This window comes from Gobius niger (assembly GCF_951799975.1).
Source record: "Gobius niger genome assembly, chromosome: 6".
Taxonomy (NCBI): Eukaryota; Metazoa; Chordata; class Actinopteri; order Gobiiformes; family Gobiidae; genus Gobius; species Gobius niger.
Genome location: NC_136857.1, coordinates 21,487,229 through 21,506,602, shown reverse-complemented (window position 1 = coordinate 21,506,602; position 19,374 = coordinate 21,487,229). Strand labels below are relative to the sequence as shown.

Here is a 19,374-nt window from a genome sequence, read left to right as displayed (position 1 = left end):
TTAAGTCACTGGGCCCCGAGCTTCTCACACTCTCCCCTGTCTGCTCTCTCTCTCTCTGTCTCTCTCTCTCTCTGTCTCTCTCTCTCTCTCTCTCTCTCTGTCTCTCTCTCTCTCTCTCTCTCTCTGTCTCTCTCTCTCTCTCTCTCTCCCTCTCTCTATCTGCCTTGGTCTGGAGTTGAGAGTTTTCCGAGTTTTTCCCCCCGTGTTTTTGTCAGTGGTGTGTGGAGCAGGAGACAAAGCCGTTTCCCGAAGCGCGCAGAGTTTCTGTGGAGACGAGAACAGAGACGCTTTGTGTGCAGCTCACTGTCATTCACATCGCGTTTGGGTTTATTCACCAGCAGAGGGGGTCAGGAGTGGAAAGAGGACAGAGGAGGGGAGTGAGACGGGATAAGAGAGGAGACCAGGGGTTCAGGCCTGGCATAAAATAACTTATTGGGGTAGAACAAAATAGCACTAACAAGGAAAGGGGAATAATAGCAGAAACATACCATATAAACCAACTTTAACAGATGGAGCGGCTCAGTGGTTAGTTACTTTGGGGTTATCCTAAACTCTGTCTGCATCAGTGGAAAAACTTGACCCTTGGTTCTGTCCTGGTGGCCCTTCTTTAGAGCTTGTTAAGAGTCTTTGGTAATCGTCCAGTCCTGATTCAGGACTGTGAAAGTCCATGTTCAGTCCTGGATCACATCCAAACTCCATTTCCCATCAGCCCCTCTCTGTGTCTCTGTAGCAACCGGGCCAGAGGTCACAGCCGTTGCCCTGGTGATGTGACAGTGAAGAAGATGTTAATATTCAAAGCAGCTCCAAACCAACTCAAAAGTTTTACTGCAGCCACTTTGATCAGCTCTGCAGCGTTTCTGTTTCCAAAGGTTCACTCCTGTTGGTCTGGTGTGGTTGTGGTAGACCTGGTTTGTGTTGTAGAGTAATAAACTACAATAATTTGGGGTCATGCTGTATGGTAACGCACCATCTCTGAAGTATAGCCATGAATCTCAGGCACTGTATGTTTTGACTTGCAAATGCAGTGAAATACTTGCAAATACATTTCTCTTGCATAAGACATCCAGACTTAATTTTCATATCAACACAGTTTATTTTATTGTGAAACATCTTGTGACATAAATCTCTAATTGTCCACAGTCTGAGGTCAGTTAGCTTCAGTTAAAGTGCTACAATATTAACATTTCTATAATCTCCTCTGATTAGATGAACATTAATGTTTCCCAGCATGCTTCGCTCGCTCCTAATCCCCACTCTGAGGTGCCCATACCGCTTTGATCCACCGTGGCAGAGTTAGTCCAATCCTGGTACAGTCTTAGGGTCAGACATGGTCCTGGAATTGGTCCTGGTTTAGTCCCAGGTTGAAGTAATCCATGAAACAGTCCTGGCTAAAGTGAAGTAGGCTTTAACCCACTGTTACAAAAGAGAACTCTCCAACCAAAGAAAAAAGTAAAATGATAAATACAGGATATAAGGAGCTTGCTCAAAATCTTGCGTGATTAGAGACCGCTCTGGCACAGCTTTTTCACCACATTTGAACTCAACCATTTCCACCATCTCTTTATCTTTTCCTGATTGACCTCCCGGGACATCCTGCAGATCTTTCACATGTTCTTCAGTTTGTGCAAGTACAGCATTAGCTCCGCTGTTAAACTACAGTTAAATATCGTTTTAAGAGTAAACACAAACAAAAAATATCTTACAAACTCACAGAGCGCCCACATTCGAGACAGATTTTTCTTTTTATAAGCTCCAACTTACTGTAGCAAACATTTTTTTAATGAAATTTAGCCAAATAAGTACAATTGCCTCCAAATGACATTTTCCTTTGCAATAATCATTTTGAATGAGTTCTTTAGATAATCTAAAACAAACAAAACTCCACCAGCTGAAAATTGGTTCTGACTTATTTACAGTTTGCACCACTTTTGGCTAAATGTTTTCTCAAAAGATCTTATGGAGGAACAATCAAGAAGTACTGTACTTGAGATGAATGAACTGGTATACTACACTTGGTCTCAAAGTGGACGCCCTTTTACAGTAAACTTCAATAACAAATTCACAGTGTCATAAAACAGTCTTGAATCTATGAAGGAACAGAAATCAGAGAGAAACAAAAAAACACAACAATAAAACAATGGCTGTTAAAGGGATCTGTGCACTGGACAAAGAGGGCGGAGTCTTCAACTGGAGATGGACAAGATGGCCGATGTGTCCTTGGTTTTGTCAAAGAAGATTGACGTCTCGTTGGACTTGAGTTTGACATGGGCAGGGCCTGGGGATCCCTGCGACGTGATTGGCTGGCACTCAGAGCAACAGCAGCAACAGCAGTCCATAAACGCCTGACCCAAAGACTGGACACGAGACAGAAACCAGATCAGAATCCGACACACTACCTGAACAATAGTAATAAAAACAATTGATGTAAGGTGAACAAACCTTGCAGAGGCAGAGCAGCAGCAGGGGAGACACAGCTGCCTTTACGAACAGCAGGAAGTGATACAAGAGGGCAAGCAGGGATGTGATCTCTGGGGTGACTGCGATGTGAGCTGTGGTCACAGCGATGTTGGTCACGTGTTCAGGCCCCGTGCACAGAGCGTACACCACACACACACACAAGAGGGCGCCATTCCTCTGTCGCTCCAGAGCCCTGCGCTGATTGGACGCGGTGTCGTCATGACGCAGAGGAGACTTCTGACTGGGTGACGGAGTGACGTTACGACTCGCCATCTGACACAAGACGGTGAAGAGCACCGGCAGAAGGAAGTAACATCCAAAACACCACCATAAACGCATCTAGGAGAGAAGAGGAAAGACGGTAACAGGTGCACTTCGGACAAATGATATAGGGGGTTATCAAAATGATTACCAGTCAGTCTGTGTTCCTACTCTCACCTATGGCCATGCTCTCTGGGTAATATCCAAAAGGACAAGATCAAGCAGAAGTTGAAGTAAATGTAGAGAAAGGGCAGGGAGCTCAGTTACCAGAGTGGTGCTCAGAGTAGAGCTGCTGCTCCTCTGTGTTGAGATTTGTCTTGTTGAGATGGCTTGGCACACTGGTAGGAGGCCCCAGAGATGAGTTACGACACGCTGGCCTCTCGAAGCTCATGGGAATGCCACAGGATCTCACACAACTGGAAGAAGTGTGCCCGACGAGGAAAGTCACCTGTCTCTTGTGGGTTTGCAGGTTGGTTCAAAACTGTCCTCTAACAGTTATATAACTCGGGGAATGTGGGCTCGATCCCATGTACTGCTAGTTCTATGCGTGACCCGACTTGCCTCCAGAGCTCACGTATGCTAGTGGTGACTGTGTGTTTGTAGGAGTGAATGGGTGACTGATTCGGTATCTAAATGTCTAGATAAAAGCATAGCCACTCAACTCATCTGTTAACTCACCTGCTGGTATCGGAGCAACAGTGAATGCAGGGAGTCTGGGAGGAGCAGCGTCAGAGGAGACGATGTTGTGATGATGCAGGTATCGACTAGTCGTCCATCGACTGGAGTCAAGGGGCTGGACTCCCAAAGGAACAGCTCTGGAGAGGCTAACATTAGCGCTGTTAGCCACACAAACGTTAGCTTCAACAGAACAGATTTGCAACCCTCCACTCGACCTGCGTCGCATGATCGGTCTGATGTATCAGATGCAGGCGAGGAGGTGGCAGCATGGAAACGACCGATCCCCAAAACACAGAGTGTGAAGGAGGACAACCCCAGAGACACCACCTGTAAGGGGACAGAGACAACACTGGAGGACTAGTGGAGAGCTTAGACGTTACACATTATATGACGATTGACTACAAATTACAAGGTGTTGCTGTGGTGATGAGCCTTGTATCAGGACTGTTGCAGGACTTTGCTCTCTCTGAGTCATTTGATACATTCTCCCTTCCTTCCTGAGAACAACCACAGCTGTCCAGAGACATCACTGTGGCTGCATGTTCCTGACCACCAACAAGCACATACACACAAAACAGTGAGTACTGTTGGTAGACCTTTAAGTTAGTGGGTTATGTGACACTCATCAAAACTGAACCCACAGGTACGGCCTCCACAGAGGGAATGTCTGGGTCTCAACGCACAATTTTAGATTGAAACCAGACTCTACAGCATTGGTTTGTGTGGTGTCACCGGATCACCAGATCCTGTCAGATGCTCAGATTCAGGTTTTGTTTGTTTTGCGAAGCTACTCCAGAGCACTAGGCATGTGATTGATAGTGTCATGGCAGAAACACACAAGAACAACAACTGAAGAATAGGATAATGGTGGTGCCCTCTCAACAAAACGTCAAAAGGGCAAGATGGCCATAAACAATACAGTTCAAGGTCTGTTTTGAGAGTGTAGGAGCTTTAATGACTGTGTACCCCACCCACCTCCATATATGGCACCATGCGGCAGGTGATGTCGGGGAGGATCCTTCGATCAGAGAGCTGGTTAAGCACAATGACTGGGAGACACAGGACCAGAACCAGGAAGTCCCAGAGGCAGACGCTGGCGAGCAGGCAGTTCCACGCAGACCGCATGTAGTAGTTATTCCACACCACACACATCACGACCATGTTCCCCCCAACCCCCAGCACAAAGACCACTCCCCCCAGCACCAGCACGGCCCAGCCCAGGATGGACCCCTCCCCTAACGGGTACAGCGGGTTCCTGAAGCCCGGCTCTGGGGTGGACTCGTTCAGCACGCTCAGGTTGGAGGCAGAGACGGTCACCGAATCATTTTCCAAGGATTGACCGAAGGCCGACTGCTGATCCTCATCCTCCGCCCCTCGGACCAGACGGCGAGGTTTAACCAGGTCCAGGTCTAACATCTCGGAGAGTGGGTTCTCCTGGGTCTGCCCGCCCCAGACCTGGTCAAGATCGACCCGAGAAGAAGCTCCGGTCAAGTCTGAAGCACTATGGGCTTCATAAACAAGGAGCAGAACAAAAAAGTACGGCCAGGACACTAATGACTGAGCCATTATTCAATATACAAATTAACTAAAAATCTGAAAATGATTGCACCGAATGAAAAAAATGTGAATGGAGATGTTTATGTTACTTAAACATTTTCAAAATAAGGTTACAGTCTACAGTTTAGTGTCCACAAGAAAGTGCCCCTTGAAAGTTTTTAATATGGCAGTGATAGATTCCAAAAGGTTTCAGTGAGAAGGAAAACACTCCAGAAAGACAACTTTTACACCGCACGATCAAAATCCTGATCTGGCTTCTTGAAGAAAGTATTAAATCCACAAATTTGGTTCAAAAGTAGATTGTGACTGAAATAATTCCTCAATAAAATCTTAATCCGATCACATTGGGTGAGCGCTGCCCAGTTCGCTGAGTCCTGGTGCTCCAGAGGCTGAAGGGGTGTCTGTCCAGCCCGTGTCCCAGATAGAGCTGCTGTTTGTGGGCAGAGGCTGCTTGCAGACTGGGGTCTGTGCTGGAGCTCTCTCTGAGGAGGGGACTGTGGGAATTGGGGGCTCTCAGCGCACGGCTCGATGGGCGCTTTGTGAAAACTTGCACTCTCTCAAGATGCGCACGTACACACACATACACAGGCCGACGCACGCGCATGGACTCTCATGTGCTTGCGGGAACACAGAGAACAGAGAGCCCTCCAAAAGCAGCTCTGGGGCTTTAATGAGGGACAAGACCTTCCCAAACTGCTTTTGTCTTTCGTCTGAATTGGTATAAAATAAATAGGTAAATTAAATGTTTTTTTTTATATTTTAAATGTAGGCCGATTAGTTTTTTATTGACAACCACACACTTGTACTTTCATGCCACTGTGAACCATTGAAATTACAGGATTTTGTAGTTTTGTCACCTGTAGGTGCAACATAACTGAGCATAATTCACATAAAGATTTTTTTCAAATAGTGTTCGTAATTGTACATGAAGTCGTGATCATTGGTGATGGTAGAATTAACAGTTCACTCCAGACCCTTTGCCAAAATACAGCCTTACAGCCCAATTAGACGTGTAGTAGTTTCTAAAATAAAGATAGTGTAAAAGTATCAGCCTAAAAGTAGATTGACCGAGGAGACTTTACTAGAGTCAAAGTGAGAATCCCACAGGGAGGGGCCGAGGTGAGAATTTCAACCCAGAAACGAAGAAAGGAAACGAAAAGGAAGAATTGATCGGAAAAGGAAGTGAGTGAAGGAAAGGAGGAGGCATCTTTTGTCTCAGTTTGGCCCCCTTTGAGCAGAAAATTAACGAGCAGAGGAGCCAAGCATGTTTTTTTATGGAAACACAGCCCTCTGCTGGACACAAAGGGGACTGCACAACACACTTTCATCAAGATAAGTTTAAGGTGATATAGATGCTCATTCATTTTTTTCCTATTTTCATCATTGAGCCAGAAATATTCATTAACAGCAGTGATTCCCAAAGCGGGGCCCTGAAACCTGTTTAATACACGTTAGACTTAGTATTTAACCCACAGTCATCGATTCATAGAAAATGCAGAGAAATGGCAGAGTCTTTTAACTATATCTCTAAACATTGTTGGGGATCTGGATTTTGTGATCTGTCAGGGGTCATGATACTCTTGACCTTAGGACAGGGGGATTTGCAGAATGAGGAATTGAGAACTATTTTTACAAACTGACAATTGTTTCTTCATTATTTCAACATTTTGCAAAGATAATTTCAACTTCCCGTTCCTCACTGCTGCTCCATGGTGCTCTCTCACACTCTTATCTGGTGCGTGGCTTTCGCAATTTGAGATGGAGACAAATTAAGGTTGTCCGTGCGCGGTTGAGAAAGGCAGCGGTTTGTGGACTCTGCGACTAAATTTATCCTCACTCCGAGGTGTGCCATAAAAGGGACGGAAACTCAGAAAGATTCACATGAACGGGTGTATGTGGAGACAGGAGAGACTCAGGGGGCAGAGGGGAGAGAGAAACAGGGCTAGGGAGCTGAAGTTCTAAGCAGACAAGGTGCACACGCAGGGCCTCACATTCCACTGACCATGCTCCATCAAACGAAACGAATATCTGCAAAACACACTTTGTTTGTGAAAGACGTGGTAGCTTTCTGTCATCTGTCCAACACAACCTCAGCATCCTTCTGCACTATCCTCTTCTGTCCAGTCCACATTCAAACAACATCTTATCACTTCATGAGCTGTCCAAAATGATGTTGCGCCAGCTCGGCTCCTGTCTGTTTTATTTTTAGTTCTGGTGTGTGTTTTTACAGCTGTCTCTGCCTGAACGGTGAGCTTCATGATCCATCAGTCATCCGCAGGAAAAACACACGATCTATTTGAACATATTATTCTATGTATGACCTCTACAGAATGTGACCCTGACACCCACAAACCAGAGATTGAGCAAGGTGAGCTGTGTTCTTTATATACTACAACTCTTTGCAAAATATTCCATGTAAATAGCATTAAAAGTTAGCATGTACAAATAACATGACTTAATGCACGAATCTCCGCAAATTCTCTTCACTTTGGTCGATGAAGCTTAACTCAGATCTAATGTTAAAGCAGTACTAAGTAACTCTTCCCCCTAGAGGCCATTAGTGCAACTGCAGGTGTAGTAGCAAGTTACGATTTTTTAACTTATTAATTGTCTTGGAGAGTAAATACTACGCTGACAGGAAAGGCGAAGGGAGAGGGGGTTACTGTGCATCCAAGTATACAATGGAAATATTTTTTTTCACTCAAACTTGGCTGTAAAAACTGTTTAAAGTGACGTTAGCCCGCAGTTAGCTTTGCCCGTTAGCATGTTAGCCTCTTCTTGTGATTACATTAGTGTGTATTGCTTTCTCCGGACCGGTGGCAGTCAAGTTGCAAACATGGTTTTCTGGTCAGAGACACCAGGGGGAGATGAAAGACCCTCCAATCATCCCATAAACACTTGTATTACCCCCACAGGGACTACGAAAAGGATTTATTAAGGTAAACACGTTACTTAGTACTGCTTTAATACAGTGCATAAGCCTGTGGAGATCCTGAAATATGCCAAGCACCACCAGAGGCCGCCAAACATCTCAAGCACCTTCTGTAGCGGTACTGTATGCTGGAGCCTGACTGAGAAGGGAATAAGTGAAAGGCCACACTCTCTCCTTGGTCCTGTCATCCAGACTGATGTAAGGTTTTGTTCTTTTTGTTTAGCTTCTACAACGATGGGTGAACAGCTGACTGGTTACCGTGGTGACGCTGAGGAATCAACCAATCACGCACCGGCACAAAGAGAGGGAAATATATGGAGGAAGGAAGGAGGAAGGACCAGACTTGGACTAGAGACTGAACCTGGTCTACATACAAAAGAGGCCTCAGGAATCCACCTTAAGCCCCTAGAAGGAGAAGGAGGAAAAGAGGGTGCATTATTTTGGATAATGTGCTCTGGTGGTGCTACGCAAGCTACTATGAGCTTGAGACGGGACTGTGAGGAGATAGTAAATACATTTATGTCCTGAATAAATAAATATCACTGTATGGCGAGGGGCTGGGGAAAAATGCAGGAAAGTAGCAAAGAATGAGAGACATTTGGATTATTAAAAGGCGCTGAAACACTACAGCAATAAAATAGGCTCAGTAGTAACATGTTGTTTTTTATATGGGGGTAGATGATGTATGACACACACACAATAATATTTGTAGTGCCTCGTGGTCATGTAGTCTACAAAAGTAACTGTGTCTTTCTTAATTTATATAATATGGACAAAGCAATACTACAATCATTACTTTGGAGAAATCTTCTGAGTGAGCACACTTTTCTGTGGTTTGTTAAATGTGCTTGTCCCTCAGAGCATGACGTAGACTGAACAATAGAAAGAATGGGAAAAACAGCAGATGTTAGAGCATAGAACTTTACAAAAAAAGGTTTGAATGGATCATGGCCCACCCTGAAGAGCATGATTTCTTTGGGGGGTTTGGTTGTGACTGTGTGTTATTACTCCAGTACACAGATGTACAAGTGTATCTATGAGATGCTATCCTCTGTAGTGTTTGTGTTTTAAATAATAAGACCATATAGTGACCATGTAGTGACTGACGTAACAATGGTAGTTTGTCACTCACGTGTATAATGATTGACAGCTGAGGTAGCCTGTAGTAGTAGGAGAAGTGGAGCTGCACATCTTGGAGACAATAGCAGCAGAATGTCAGGATGATTTTCCAGTGCAGTCAGTTCTTCCAGTTCCCCGTCTTTGTGCTAGACGCCTGCAGCCGGTGCTCACTGTTTAGGCACTGAATGAAACAACACAGAAGCTACAGATCAACATCAATCTTGTACATGTGGACGACCACATTTATCACACGCCTATTACACACATTAGAACAGCAAACAATAAGCTATACTTATTATAACAGATTCTACCACTATTTCACAGTGCAAAGTCCAAGACATGTCAGAGTAGGAAAAAAAGGTAAAATAAAAAAATAAATCACACATTTTGAATAATGAAATATGAATTTTGAAAAGTATGAAATAAATGAGCTGTATGGCGTCCTGAAGCTGCTGCTGCTGCTGCTGCTGCTGTCTCTGGTCCGAGCTGAATGTTCCTGACATTGTTTCTAATCCTCGTCATGTTCATAATTGAATATATACCTGCAGAGACCGAGGAGAGTGCAGGGACTAATACAGTATTATATCAGCTAAAATGTATATGTACTTATGAACAATAGAAAATAACTTATTGAGAAATAAACCAAGGAAACCAAGGCATAAACATTATTCTGTTTAAACATTTAAACCAGGTAAATCTAAACCAGAGCAGCTCCCAGACCTAGTTCAGGTTCTGAAACAGGTCCAGGACCGAACCTTCAGCTAAACTAGTCCCCACTGTACTACTTCCTCCTCGTGTTTTTCTTAAGGCGTGTGAGGATCCGCCTTTTCTAGCACTTGTTCCACTTCCGGCTTTTCTCTCTCTAAAGTTTGTTCATTTTAACCCAACGCTGTAAGCGCGCTCCCTACATGCACACGCTCCGTTTTCGCCGACCTCTGGACGAGAGCGCGCACCCCACACTCCCCCTGACCTGTGCTCCGCTCCGGACAAGACGCACAACACTGGGCGCACGTTGGGACGCTCTGCAGAACTTTGGGAGCGCATCTGAAGGACTACAAGCCGCGCGTTTACGGACTACGCAATCTTCTTCGCGTATTTTTGAGACTGACGCTGTGCACCGGAATGGCCCGGACCTGAGCCCACCTGTGGACCACCTGCCCCGGCCAGCAGGATGTCCGAGTCCGCCTCCAGCTTTCTCCACATCGGAGACATCGTGTCTCTGTTCGCGGAGGGCTCCGTCAATGGGTTCATCAGCACTTTGGGGTAAGATCCAAACCAGACCCGGGCATCTGCTTAAGAGATTTTGGTTCAGACCTGAGAGACTTGGCTTGTCATTGGATCTAATGTGTTTGCAAGGAGTTTGGCTCTCTTTTACTCCATATACAAACAATACTTTGGCCATGCCCGTACAGTAACACAGTAAAGCACTTTACATATTCTGATCATCTGCTGGTTTAGTGTGATTTCACTTATCTTTCATATTTTTGAAATAAGAGAGTTGGCTTTATGTACTCCTCAAATATATTGCCTTTATAATATGTTCATTTGGCTTTATGTCCACGACTTCACACATGAGGGACTTATAAATGACTCCATCAGAATTATAATAACTATTGCAGTTTTATTTTCTTTATTTGCATCTATGAAGAAAGCCCCACGGTTTTATTACTTACTTTTCTTTTCTGCTCCTTTGTGTGGCTCGTGGAAAGAAAGAAATCATCCCATGTGCAACACAATTGAAACAAGCAATAATTTAGCAAAGTGATCCTGTTTCCTTATGAATGGGCCCCGACTCATGCCCACAGTAGACGTTTTCTGCTGTCCGGCGTGAGTCTGTGTAAACTATGAGGTTTATGGCTCTTATCTCTGTCTTTAATGGGGAACACCTTAGTATTAATTAACTACACTTTCTCCCAATGGAAAAACTACATAGAGTTCACATGCAGACTGCTCAGGAGGCTGTCCAAACAAACACACATTTTAATTATCCTGCATTTATTATTCTTTCATGATGGTGGGGGGGGGGGGGGGGGGGCACCGGGGCAGGGGGTCCACTTGCGGTTTCCCTGGCAAACAAGCATCACGATTATTTTAGCGATTTGTGTTTTAAAATCAATATTCAATCGGTTCACGATGCACATGTTAAACACGGGCCTTAACATTTGAGTGAAGACAGTAATGTATGAACCGATCATCTAATCCATGCCATTCAGAATATGACTATAAAGGTGCAAAGTAGAGCGTTGAGACAAATTTCCATGTATTTATTTCAAAGGATTTTTAAAAACCAAAATGATCACTGTCGTCGGGGATTTCTAATTGCGACCATTACAAAAGAATGTACAAAATCGGCGTTCAAACAGCAGAGCCCTCGCCTGTTCTGGTCAGTGCTGGTGTTCATTAAGGCGATATCAATTTGAAACTTTTGCTGTGGATCACTGGCATAAATGTGAGAAAAAAATACATTGCAAGTTTTCTGTCATTTTATCTTTTCATATAAGAACAAGGTTTTTCATGCCTAAAAATGCCCCAAATTTCCCATCTTTTCAGCAACGAAATCTGAATAATGGATAGAGCTACATTCAAATTTATGGTTTCATTTTATTGATAAATGAGCTACCAAGACTTTCTCAGAGGGGATTTAGGATTTCTTGTTTAGTTTTAAAATAAGCTGTTTTTTTTGCCTTATTTTTTGACATTCAAAACTCAATAAATGGGGTTTAGGGATTAAATAATAAAAAATCCCTCTGAAAAAATCTTCCAAATATTGTTCAGTCCAAGGCTGGAAAATGTGAAGTCTTTAGGTCTGACTGACGTGGACATAGTGTCGCCGCAATGACAGAAAAATGTGTTTTGAGAAAAAGGCCCTTGAAATTGCATTGTCCCATATAAGTCTATGGGGGAAAATTGAATCAGCGCAATATTTAAACATGTTTTTGTGAAGATTAGGCATGTTTTCTGTTTCCGGGTGAAAGCTTGTATATTCAGAGAACAATTTGGCCCAAAACCTGAAAACTGAAAAATGTAGTTTTGCCTGTAGTGTCTCCCCTTAAATCAAGATGAGATCTTTTGAATCTTAGTATTTTTATTTGAGTACGGTACGTGTTTACAATGATCAATGTAATTCCTGCTCTGTCTGAATGTTTAGTAGTCTCCGTATATTCCAGATAACAATTATTCCGTCACTGTTAGTTTACCTATGTCAGCAATGAAACCGATACAGACCTTACTGTTGTAGAGGTGGCATGTTGTAATTATAGCAGGACTACTGTGTTAGATGTTGCTAAAGTTCATTCTGAGGAAGTGTGGTGTGGACAGATTAGATCAGATACAGGGCTCTATAACCAGGAAAATACTGTTTAAGAAGTCTCATTCATTTGGAGCAAAAATGTTGAAGTTGTTTTAAAGAATATCAATGACATTAAAGGTGCATTATGCAACTTTTTATATTGGGGGGGGGAAAACAGTGCTTATTTGACCTTTAGTGACCCAGCGGCTGTATGAGTATGACGCCTTTACTTTCCATCACAGTCGTCTCTATGACGCTCCAGGATCAAAAAGGAAGGTTTTCTCTGCTGACGGAGCCTCTCACCCAGAAAACCTACAAAACAATTGATCCTGGAGCGTCATAAAGATCACCGGGATCGAAAGTAAAGTAACTATAAGGTCAAACAAGCACAAATGTCACATAAAAAGTACATAATGCACTTTAAGTAACACGGGCAAATGTTTATCATGAATTACCAATATATCACAAAAACTATTGCAAGCCAAAAGAAAAAATATTATTATTGCTTAATTAATTTATGCTTCTTCAGTATTGTTACTGGAATGTGATATGACGGCCTTTGAATTCGTATCCCCCCAAGCAAACTTTAATTAATGAGCAGAACATACGATGAGGCAAATTTGAGTAAAATGTCTCAGTTTGACAAGATTAAAGCAATTCAACCTGAAAAGACTCACAGAAACAGAGTGGCTTTAGGAGAGTTTTATTGGACATGAATCATTAGGCAAGGCAAGTTTATTTGTAGAGCAAAATTCAAAGTGCTTCACAGTTGCATAAATACAAGAAAACAAATAGAATCAATAAAAACATCAACATAAAATTAATAAATTACAGTAAAAGGCGAGAGTGCAGATAAAATACTTTCAGTCATATGCATCGGTAAAAAGAACTGGGCTCAGACCCGGGAGGAAAACTGAATTAACGATATGAAATACATGGCAATGATGAATGATTGACGAAGTCTGGACACTGTTGGTGGTGGAGGATGAGACCAGTTGACAACGACAAGCAGAGCCGAGGAGGAGCGGAGGAGGGGCGCAGCACAGCTGGGAAGCGGCCGAGTGATGGACGAGGAAACTTGAGAAGGGGATCCTGGGCAATGAATGGCTGAAGCAGGAATGAGCAGCTGCGGGGATTAGCTGTCGCGAAGGTGCGGCTTGAGATTGGGCTGTGATTGGTTGATTGGTTGATTGGTTGATTGGTGAGGAGCTGCCGGTGATGATTCAGCGAATGAGAGGCTGCAGGTAGCTCTTCTAGATTGAATTTGCGCTGAAGCTTCATTTCCATTTGCACTGGCCTTTTCTCCCAGAGCTTTAAATCAACACTCTGAGGGAGAATGTGTCCTGCCCAATTCCCAATAAACTATGAGAAGTAGCAACCAAACATGAACCCCAACCAGAAACCGTCAGTGCCATGGTGTCTTCAGCTAGCTTTGTTTTCAGATTTGCAGTACATACATTTTGTTTTATGTTTTGTAACCGAATAAACCTTCATTCATTCATTCTTTCATTTGGCGTGTGGTTATAACTACAATGGTATAAGGGCAAAAATATCACACTGCTTGTCCAGGAGCAGCACTAACTTTTGAAAGATGATTGAAGGGGTGTGAGCGACAGGGCTAGTGGTCATTATTATCAGAGGAAATCTTACATCACTAAAGGAATTGTAGACTTTTGGATTTGCAACTTATAAGCTTTGAAATGTTTTTTTAATCTTTATTTATACAAGGAGGTCCAAATGGTGATTTCAATTTGATTTTAATTCATGATAACGGACATTGTAGCTATAATAAATGATTAGGTTGTGAATCTTTTTCTCCAATATAACATATTTGGTTGAAGAATGCCAAAAAAATCCCCAAAACATCTGTGTTGAACATCTGTGTAGAACATGTGTGGCACCCACTTCATTCAACATCCTCTTGTTTCACAAAGGGAACATTTCAAACTAATCACTGACCATTCTCCCGAAGGACTTAAGTTATTTAGTTGTCGTTCCCTCTCTGGCACGCTCGCACCCCACCCTCACCTGTAGCCCCTCCCCCCTCTCCGTTTCCGTGGTAACCCCTTTGTCCAGCCTCGAGAGTTGTGACTGTTCCATGTCTCGGCTGTCTCATCTGTCCCGACATGTCCCGCGTCTCCCTCCATTCATCTCTAATGGTGCTCGAGAGGCGCCTGCTCAAAACAAGTCATTATGTTTTTTTTGAAAGAGTTGTTTCTGTGAAGTGGGACCAACCAGCGAGCGCAGGGGTCGAGCTTACCGCTTCCGCCGCAGTAACACGGGGTGGACCTGCTCGGCTCAGAGATCTACAGTCTAACCCACAGCTTCCTCACTGAGAGGAAGGAGATGGGCGAACCACTCTGCCAGTAACAAAGGGACAGCATGCGCCCTGACGCGGTTCAGATTTGAATGAGCATCGCCTCCATTTGAATAAAACCTGCCACAAAAAACTCACGGCTCACAATAACTCAAATTACCGTCTCGATTTGTGATGCCGCACATGTAAACATGGCAGAACCTAGAGCTTTAACTCCGAATTTGTTTTGGAGTTGGTGGTTTGTGTTTGTGTCTGGGATGGCACAACAAAGGTGACCTACAAATGTCGCTGAATTCGGTCGAGCACTGGGGGACCGACCGATCAGCCCTGGATCTTGGATTGCCAAGTCCATCTGCCACAGTTATTGGTGTCTGAGAACATGCACCGAACTTAACCTCTTAACCTCCACCTGAACCGAGCACATTTTATCTAGTTTGGCTTTACCCAAGTCTAAAAGCGGCTTGAAAGAAGCGTCAAAACAGCAACAAAAAGAAGACGAAAACAAGAATGAAAACGAGACAAAAGAGCTTTACCTTTAACGTATTCAGATGTAATTATGGTCTACAAAACCCTAAACGGACTTGCCCCGCCTCTATTACAGGAGTTTATACAGCTGAATGTAAATACAAACACACGCTCATCAAGCAGAGGAGACTGTAAAATCCCACTTCTTTTGGACAATCTGCCTTCTCAATACGTGCAGCTCACTCCCGGAACTTGATCCCAACAGAATTGAGGAACCGGAGCTCATTCCACACTTTTAGAAATTCTGTGAAAAAGTGGCTTTTGGACAATCAGACATGAACACACCATGATCTAAAGTTACCACCACTGATACATGTCTTGCTGTGTGGAAGATTGTGATGTTTTGTGTATTGTCCCTTTCTGATCTTTTATCTGTGGTAATTTACCTTTTTTTTTTTTTTTTTACATATTTAGCTATATGTTGTCATTCATCATTCTCTGTCTTTTTGTGTCTCTGTGTATGTTTGTGCCTGTTGTATCTGTCATGACATCAACCTGCCATGGGCCTACGGATGAAAATTAGCCTATATGGCTAACTCCGGCACATTTACATGTTGAAAAAACACATGTTGGTTAATGTGCACTTTCCCAATTCAAATAAAGATAAAAACAAAACAAAGACTTGATGAAAAAGTGACAAAAAGCAATGAAAATGTGGGAAATATGTGATGAAAACCCAACACAAAAGCGATGGAGACAACGTGAGGAAAAAGATCAATTTAGATGAGTTTTGTAGGTCTTTCAAATGAGGCGTTACACTGGCCTATTCACCTTATTCTGCCCCGCCCACTTTTGACTCTTTTTGCTTTGTCTCTGCACTACCGTTGTCCTGACACTTGCGGTCGAGTGTGAAACCCGTTCATTAAGTGGAGAAGGAGGGAAAATCTGATGTTTAATCGATTGATTTGTGTAAAATGTCCAATGTTCATTTGCATCAACAAATCAACACTGCACCGTTTCTCTGCGCGGCCTGATAACGGCTTTGATTTCGTGTAGTAACTGATTTTATCTGGACTTCTCCAGCCCCATGTTAACTGATAGGAGAAAAGGGGCGGGCACAATTCATGGCGGTGCCCACGCGAGCCTCCGGAATAAGGTGAATAGGCTTATGGACCTTATGGATTTGGATAAAGCTGAACTGGAGTGCACTCGGTTAAGGCGGGAAGTAAGAGGTTAATAAAGTATAATAGTAGTACAATACTTCGAGTCCCTAGAAACGATTGACATCATATCACCCGCATTTTCACCTTCTTTTCCTTTAGGCTACTTATTAGTCCACCACATCTGTATTATAGACTTGGACCTTATTACATTCTCTTGCCTCTGATTATAATTACAAGTTTAAAGCTCATGGTTGAATGAGCCACAGTTTAGTCTAACTCTCTACATTAGGGCCATTATAATCCTGTGCTGGTTCCTGCTGTTGCACTCACTTTGAATACATTCAAATCAAATCTCTGGATTCAAATCAGAGGCAAATCAGCCTGAATCTGAAATCAGTGCCTCCAAGAAACACTCACACTCCACGGCAAGTCTCGGTGAAACTACGAAATCACTCACACATTTGTTTTCCTTATGTCAAATCTGCTGAAAAACACTTAAAAATGCAAAATATAAAATGCATCCACCTATACCTGTTATATGTTGGATGCTCTCTATTTATGTCTGTCATAAAAACATTTCGAAGGCATTTTACAATCTGTGGCTAGTGCTTATTTTCGGTACAAATTGGGCAACATTTCTCAAGTTTATGCCTCAAGGTCTCCGCGTCATACGATAAAAGGAAAGAGAGCGGGACAGAGACAGCAGCACGAGACACAGACAGGCCCAGGACTCAGGAGAGAGTGTTTGTGGTTAAAGTTAATCCATTTTCGCTCCAGTAAGCTCCTCCACAGGGACAAGAATCTCTCCTTTTACTCCACCAACGCTTTTAACTGTTACCTAACATTTCTACTTTTCAAAACGGGGAAGGAGCCAAAGGTTTGCTCATAAAAACTAAACAAAAACTAATAAAGAAGTAGTTAATGATGACGGCTAAAAAAAACTATGATTATCAAGATGTTTTTGAAAATAAAACAAAATGAACCAGAGAGATGGAAAAGATCAAAACATCCATTGTGTCTTATTCTTAATCTTTTTCTTAATACATTTTCAATAAAAGCCCCATTCAACAATTGGAATAAGTATGTAGTACATGTGGGAGGTTTGTTAGCGCTCACGTTTCAAGAAGGTTCGATCCCGGGACGGGTCTTACAGTGTTGAGTTTGCACATTCTCCATGTGTTTTCTGTAGAGGCCGACCGATATGGGTTTTTCTAAGGCCGAGGCCGATATGCTCGCCCAATATTTTTGACCAATATTTTGGGCCGATTTTTCCAAATGTCTGGTCTATATAATCCTGACCGATTTTATTTTATTACTTTAGGTGATCCATTCATAGTTTCTGTCCCAGCTTTAGTCGTCGTTAGCATTAGCATATTGTCACTAGCCGCGGCATTTTGCACGGCGATTGAAAATACAATAGTGGAGGTTCAAACTAACTCAGCGATTCTCCAGATTCTGCACTTCAAAATGACATGCAGCATGTCCACATTGACGGAGGTTTAGAGTGTTTAACAAGCTTGAAGCTAACCAATTTGCATTGCAATGTTGCTCACCTCCCCTGAGGCCTAGGGAATTGTGGGAGAACTTGTTGACTTTGCTCTTTCCAATGCAAAAAACGGAAAGTCTCTATCATTTTCGGTCACGGAAATATCGTCTTTTTCGGCGCTAGATCGGCCGATATATCCCATATATCGATCGGCTTCTAGTTTCCTGCGTAGATTTTTGCACCTGGTACTCCAGTTTCCCCCACCACTAAAAACATGTAGAATAGGTCAGGATGAATGCTGTGTGTGTGTGAATAAATGGTGGTGGTCGCAGGGACCGTTGGTGCGGATGTTTGCAATCTACCCCAGAGGAAACTGTGGCTACAGTACGTCGCTTACCACCAGTGTGTGTGGAGTGAATTAAACTAATCCCCTACACTGTGTGAAGTGCTTTGGGCGACTTGTATCATGTATAAAAGAGCTTTACAAACAACCTTCCATTCCATAATATGCAATATGGTTAAACATATTTTCTAGTTTGTTGAATGACATTTCATGGACTAAAAGTTGAACAAATCCCATGTTAGTCAAAAGACAGTGACCATCAAAATGAAAACTGGCAGTAGTACAGTTAATGTTATAGGTCTAAGCCACAGAAACACACCATCTTTAAAAAACGCTCTCAGCCTTTCAGTGTGGACTCCTACAGGACTTTATTTGGTCAGGTCCTGCGCTCTCAGATCCACACTTATGACCTTTTTCAGTTTCTTTGTGCAGACAACGTTTCATCCTTCACTGAACTCTGGAGACAGCGCCTCAAACTTAACAATCAGCCACTGGTTTTTCCATAAAAAGGAATTTCATGAAGCTGTGCTGTGACAGAGAAATTATTATTGTGGGATTGCAGCGATAAAAATGAATGAGTAAACCAAGTTGACCAATAAAGATGAAATAGATTAAAAGACTTGTAGTGTGAGGTTTTTAACAGACTGTATTTTGTGGATCTTAGGACGGCAAGATCAACAGCAACTAGATCAAGTGCAGTTTGGATGGTTGTGATTATCATGTCCAAAGAAATCAGTACAAAGTGTAATATTCTTGGATTACTGTGTTTGTATTGCACAGAATATTTCAGTGTTCACACAAATGAAAATGTGTACTATGAACGTATTAACAGATCTAATCGCACTTTTGCAATACGATATAGAGTATTTGGTGCCAGTGGGTCATTTTGCCTGTCCCCTGTTGATTTTAATGCTTGTATTTTTGCTGCAGTTTGGTGGACGACCGCTGTGTGGTGGAGCCCAACGCTGGAGACTTGGACAATCCACCCAAGAAATTCAGAGGTAAAAACAAAACAAATGATTGAGAGTTGTTCCTTTACTTACTCCTGATGGTGGGAGGGGGTTTATTCACTTCTACCTCACAATTCTGCAAAAATAGAACATACAACTGTTGAATCAGTTGAAGCAGCTGAATTTTCTTGACTTGAAAGCACCATTTTGCCACAAACCATGGCGCTTCTTCTGTCTCCCACAGGATGTAGTGATGGGCGGTCACTGGGTTTGCAAAATTCTGGCAATTTTCAACATGGGAATGTATGGGAATTAATGGGAAAAATCATAAGAATCATCTTTGCCATGTCTGTCAGC

General features: G+C 42.9%; 2 protein-coding genes across 2 annotated transcripts in view; one reads left to right on the top strand and one right to left on the bottom strand.

The window, feature by feature from the left end:
* Positions 1-1,999: 1,999 nt before the first annotated feature.
* Positions 2,000-5,484, bottom strand: gpr37l1b (G protein-coupled receptor 37 like 1b). The gene is made up of 4 exons (XM_079557609.1): positions 4,372-5,484; positions 3,397-3,723; positions 2,440-2,796; positions 2,000-2,354 (listed from the first exon to the last, which is right to left on the bottom strand). The coding sequence occupies exons 1-4, from the start codon at positions 4,960-4,962 to the stop codon at positions 2,184-2,186; spliced, it is 1,446 nt and encodes a 481-aa protein (XP_079413735.1). The 5' UTR covers positions 4,963-5,484; the 3' UTR covers positions 2,000-2,183.
* A 4,405-nt stretch (positions 5,485-9,889) lies between these two features.
* Positions 9,890-19,374, top strand: part of itpr3 (inositol 1,4,5-trisphosphate receptor, type 3) — a 36,950-nt gene continuing 27,465 nt past the window's right edge. The window contains exons 1-2 of the mRNA XM_079557667.1: positions 9,890-10,267; positions 18,998-19,068. Coding sequence (XP_079413793.1) covers positions 10,176-10,267; positions 18,998-19,068 — 163 coding nt within the window. The 5' untranslated portion in view covers positions 9,890-10,175. The remainder of the gene's footprint in view (positions 10,268-18,997; positions 19,069-19,374) is intronic.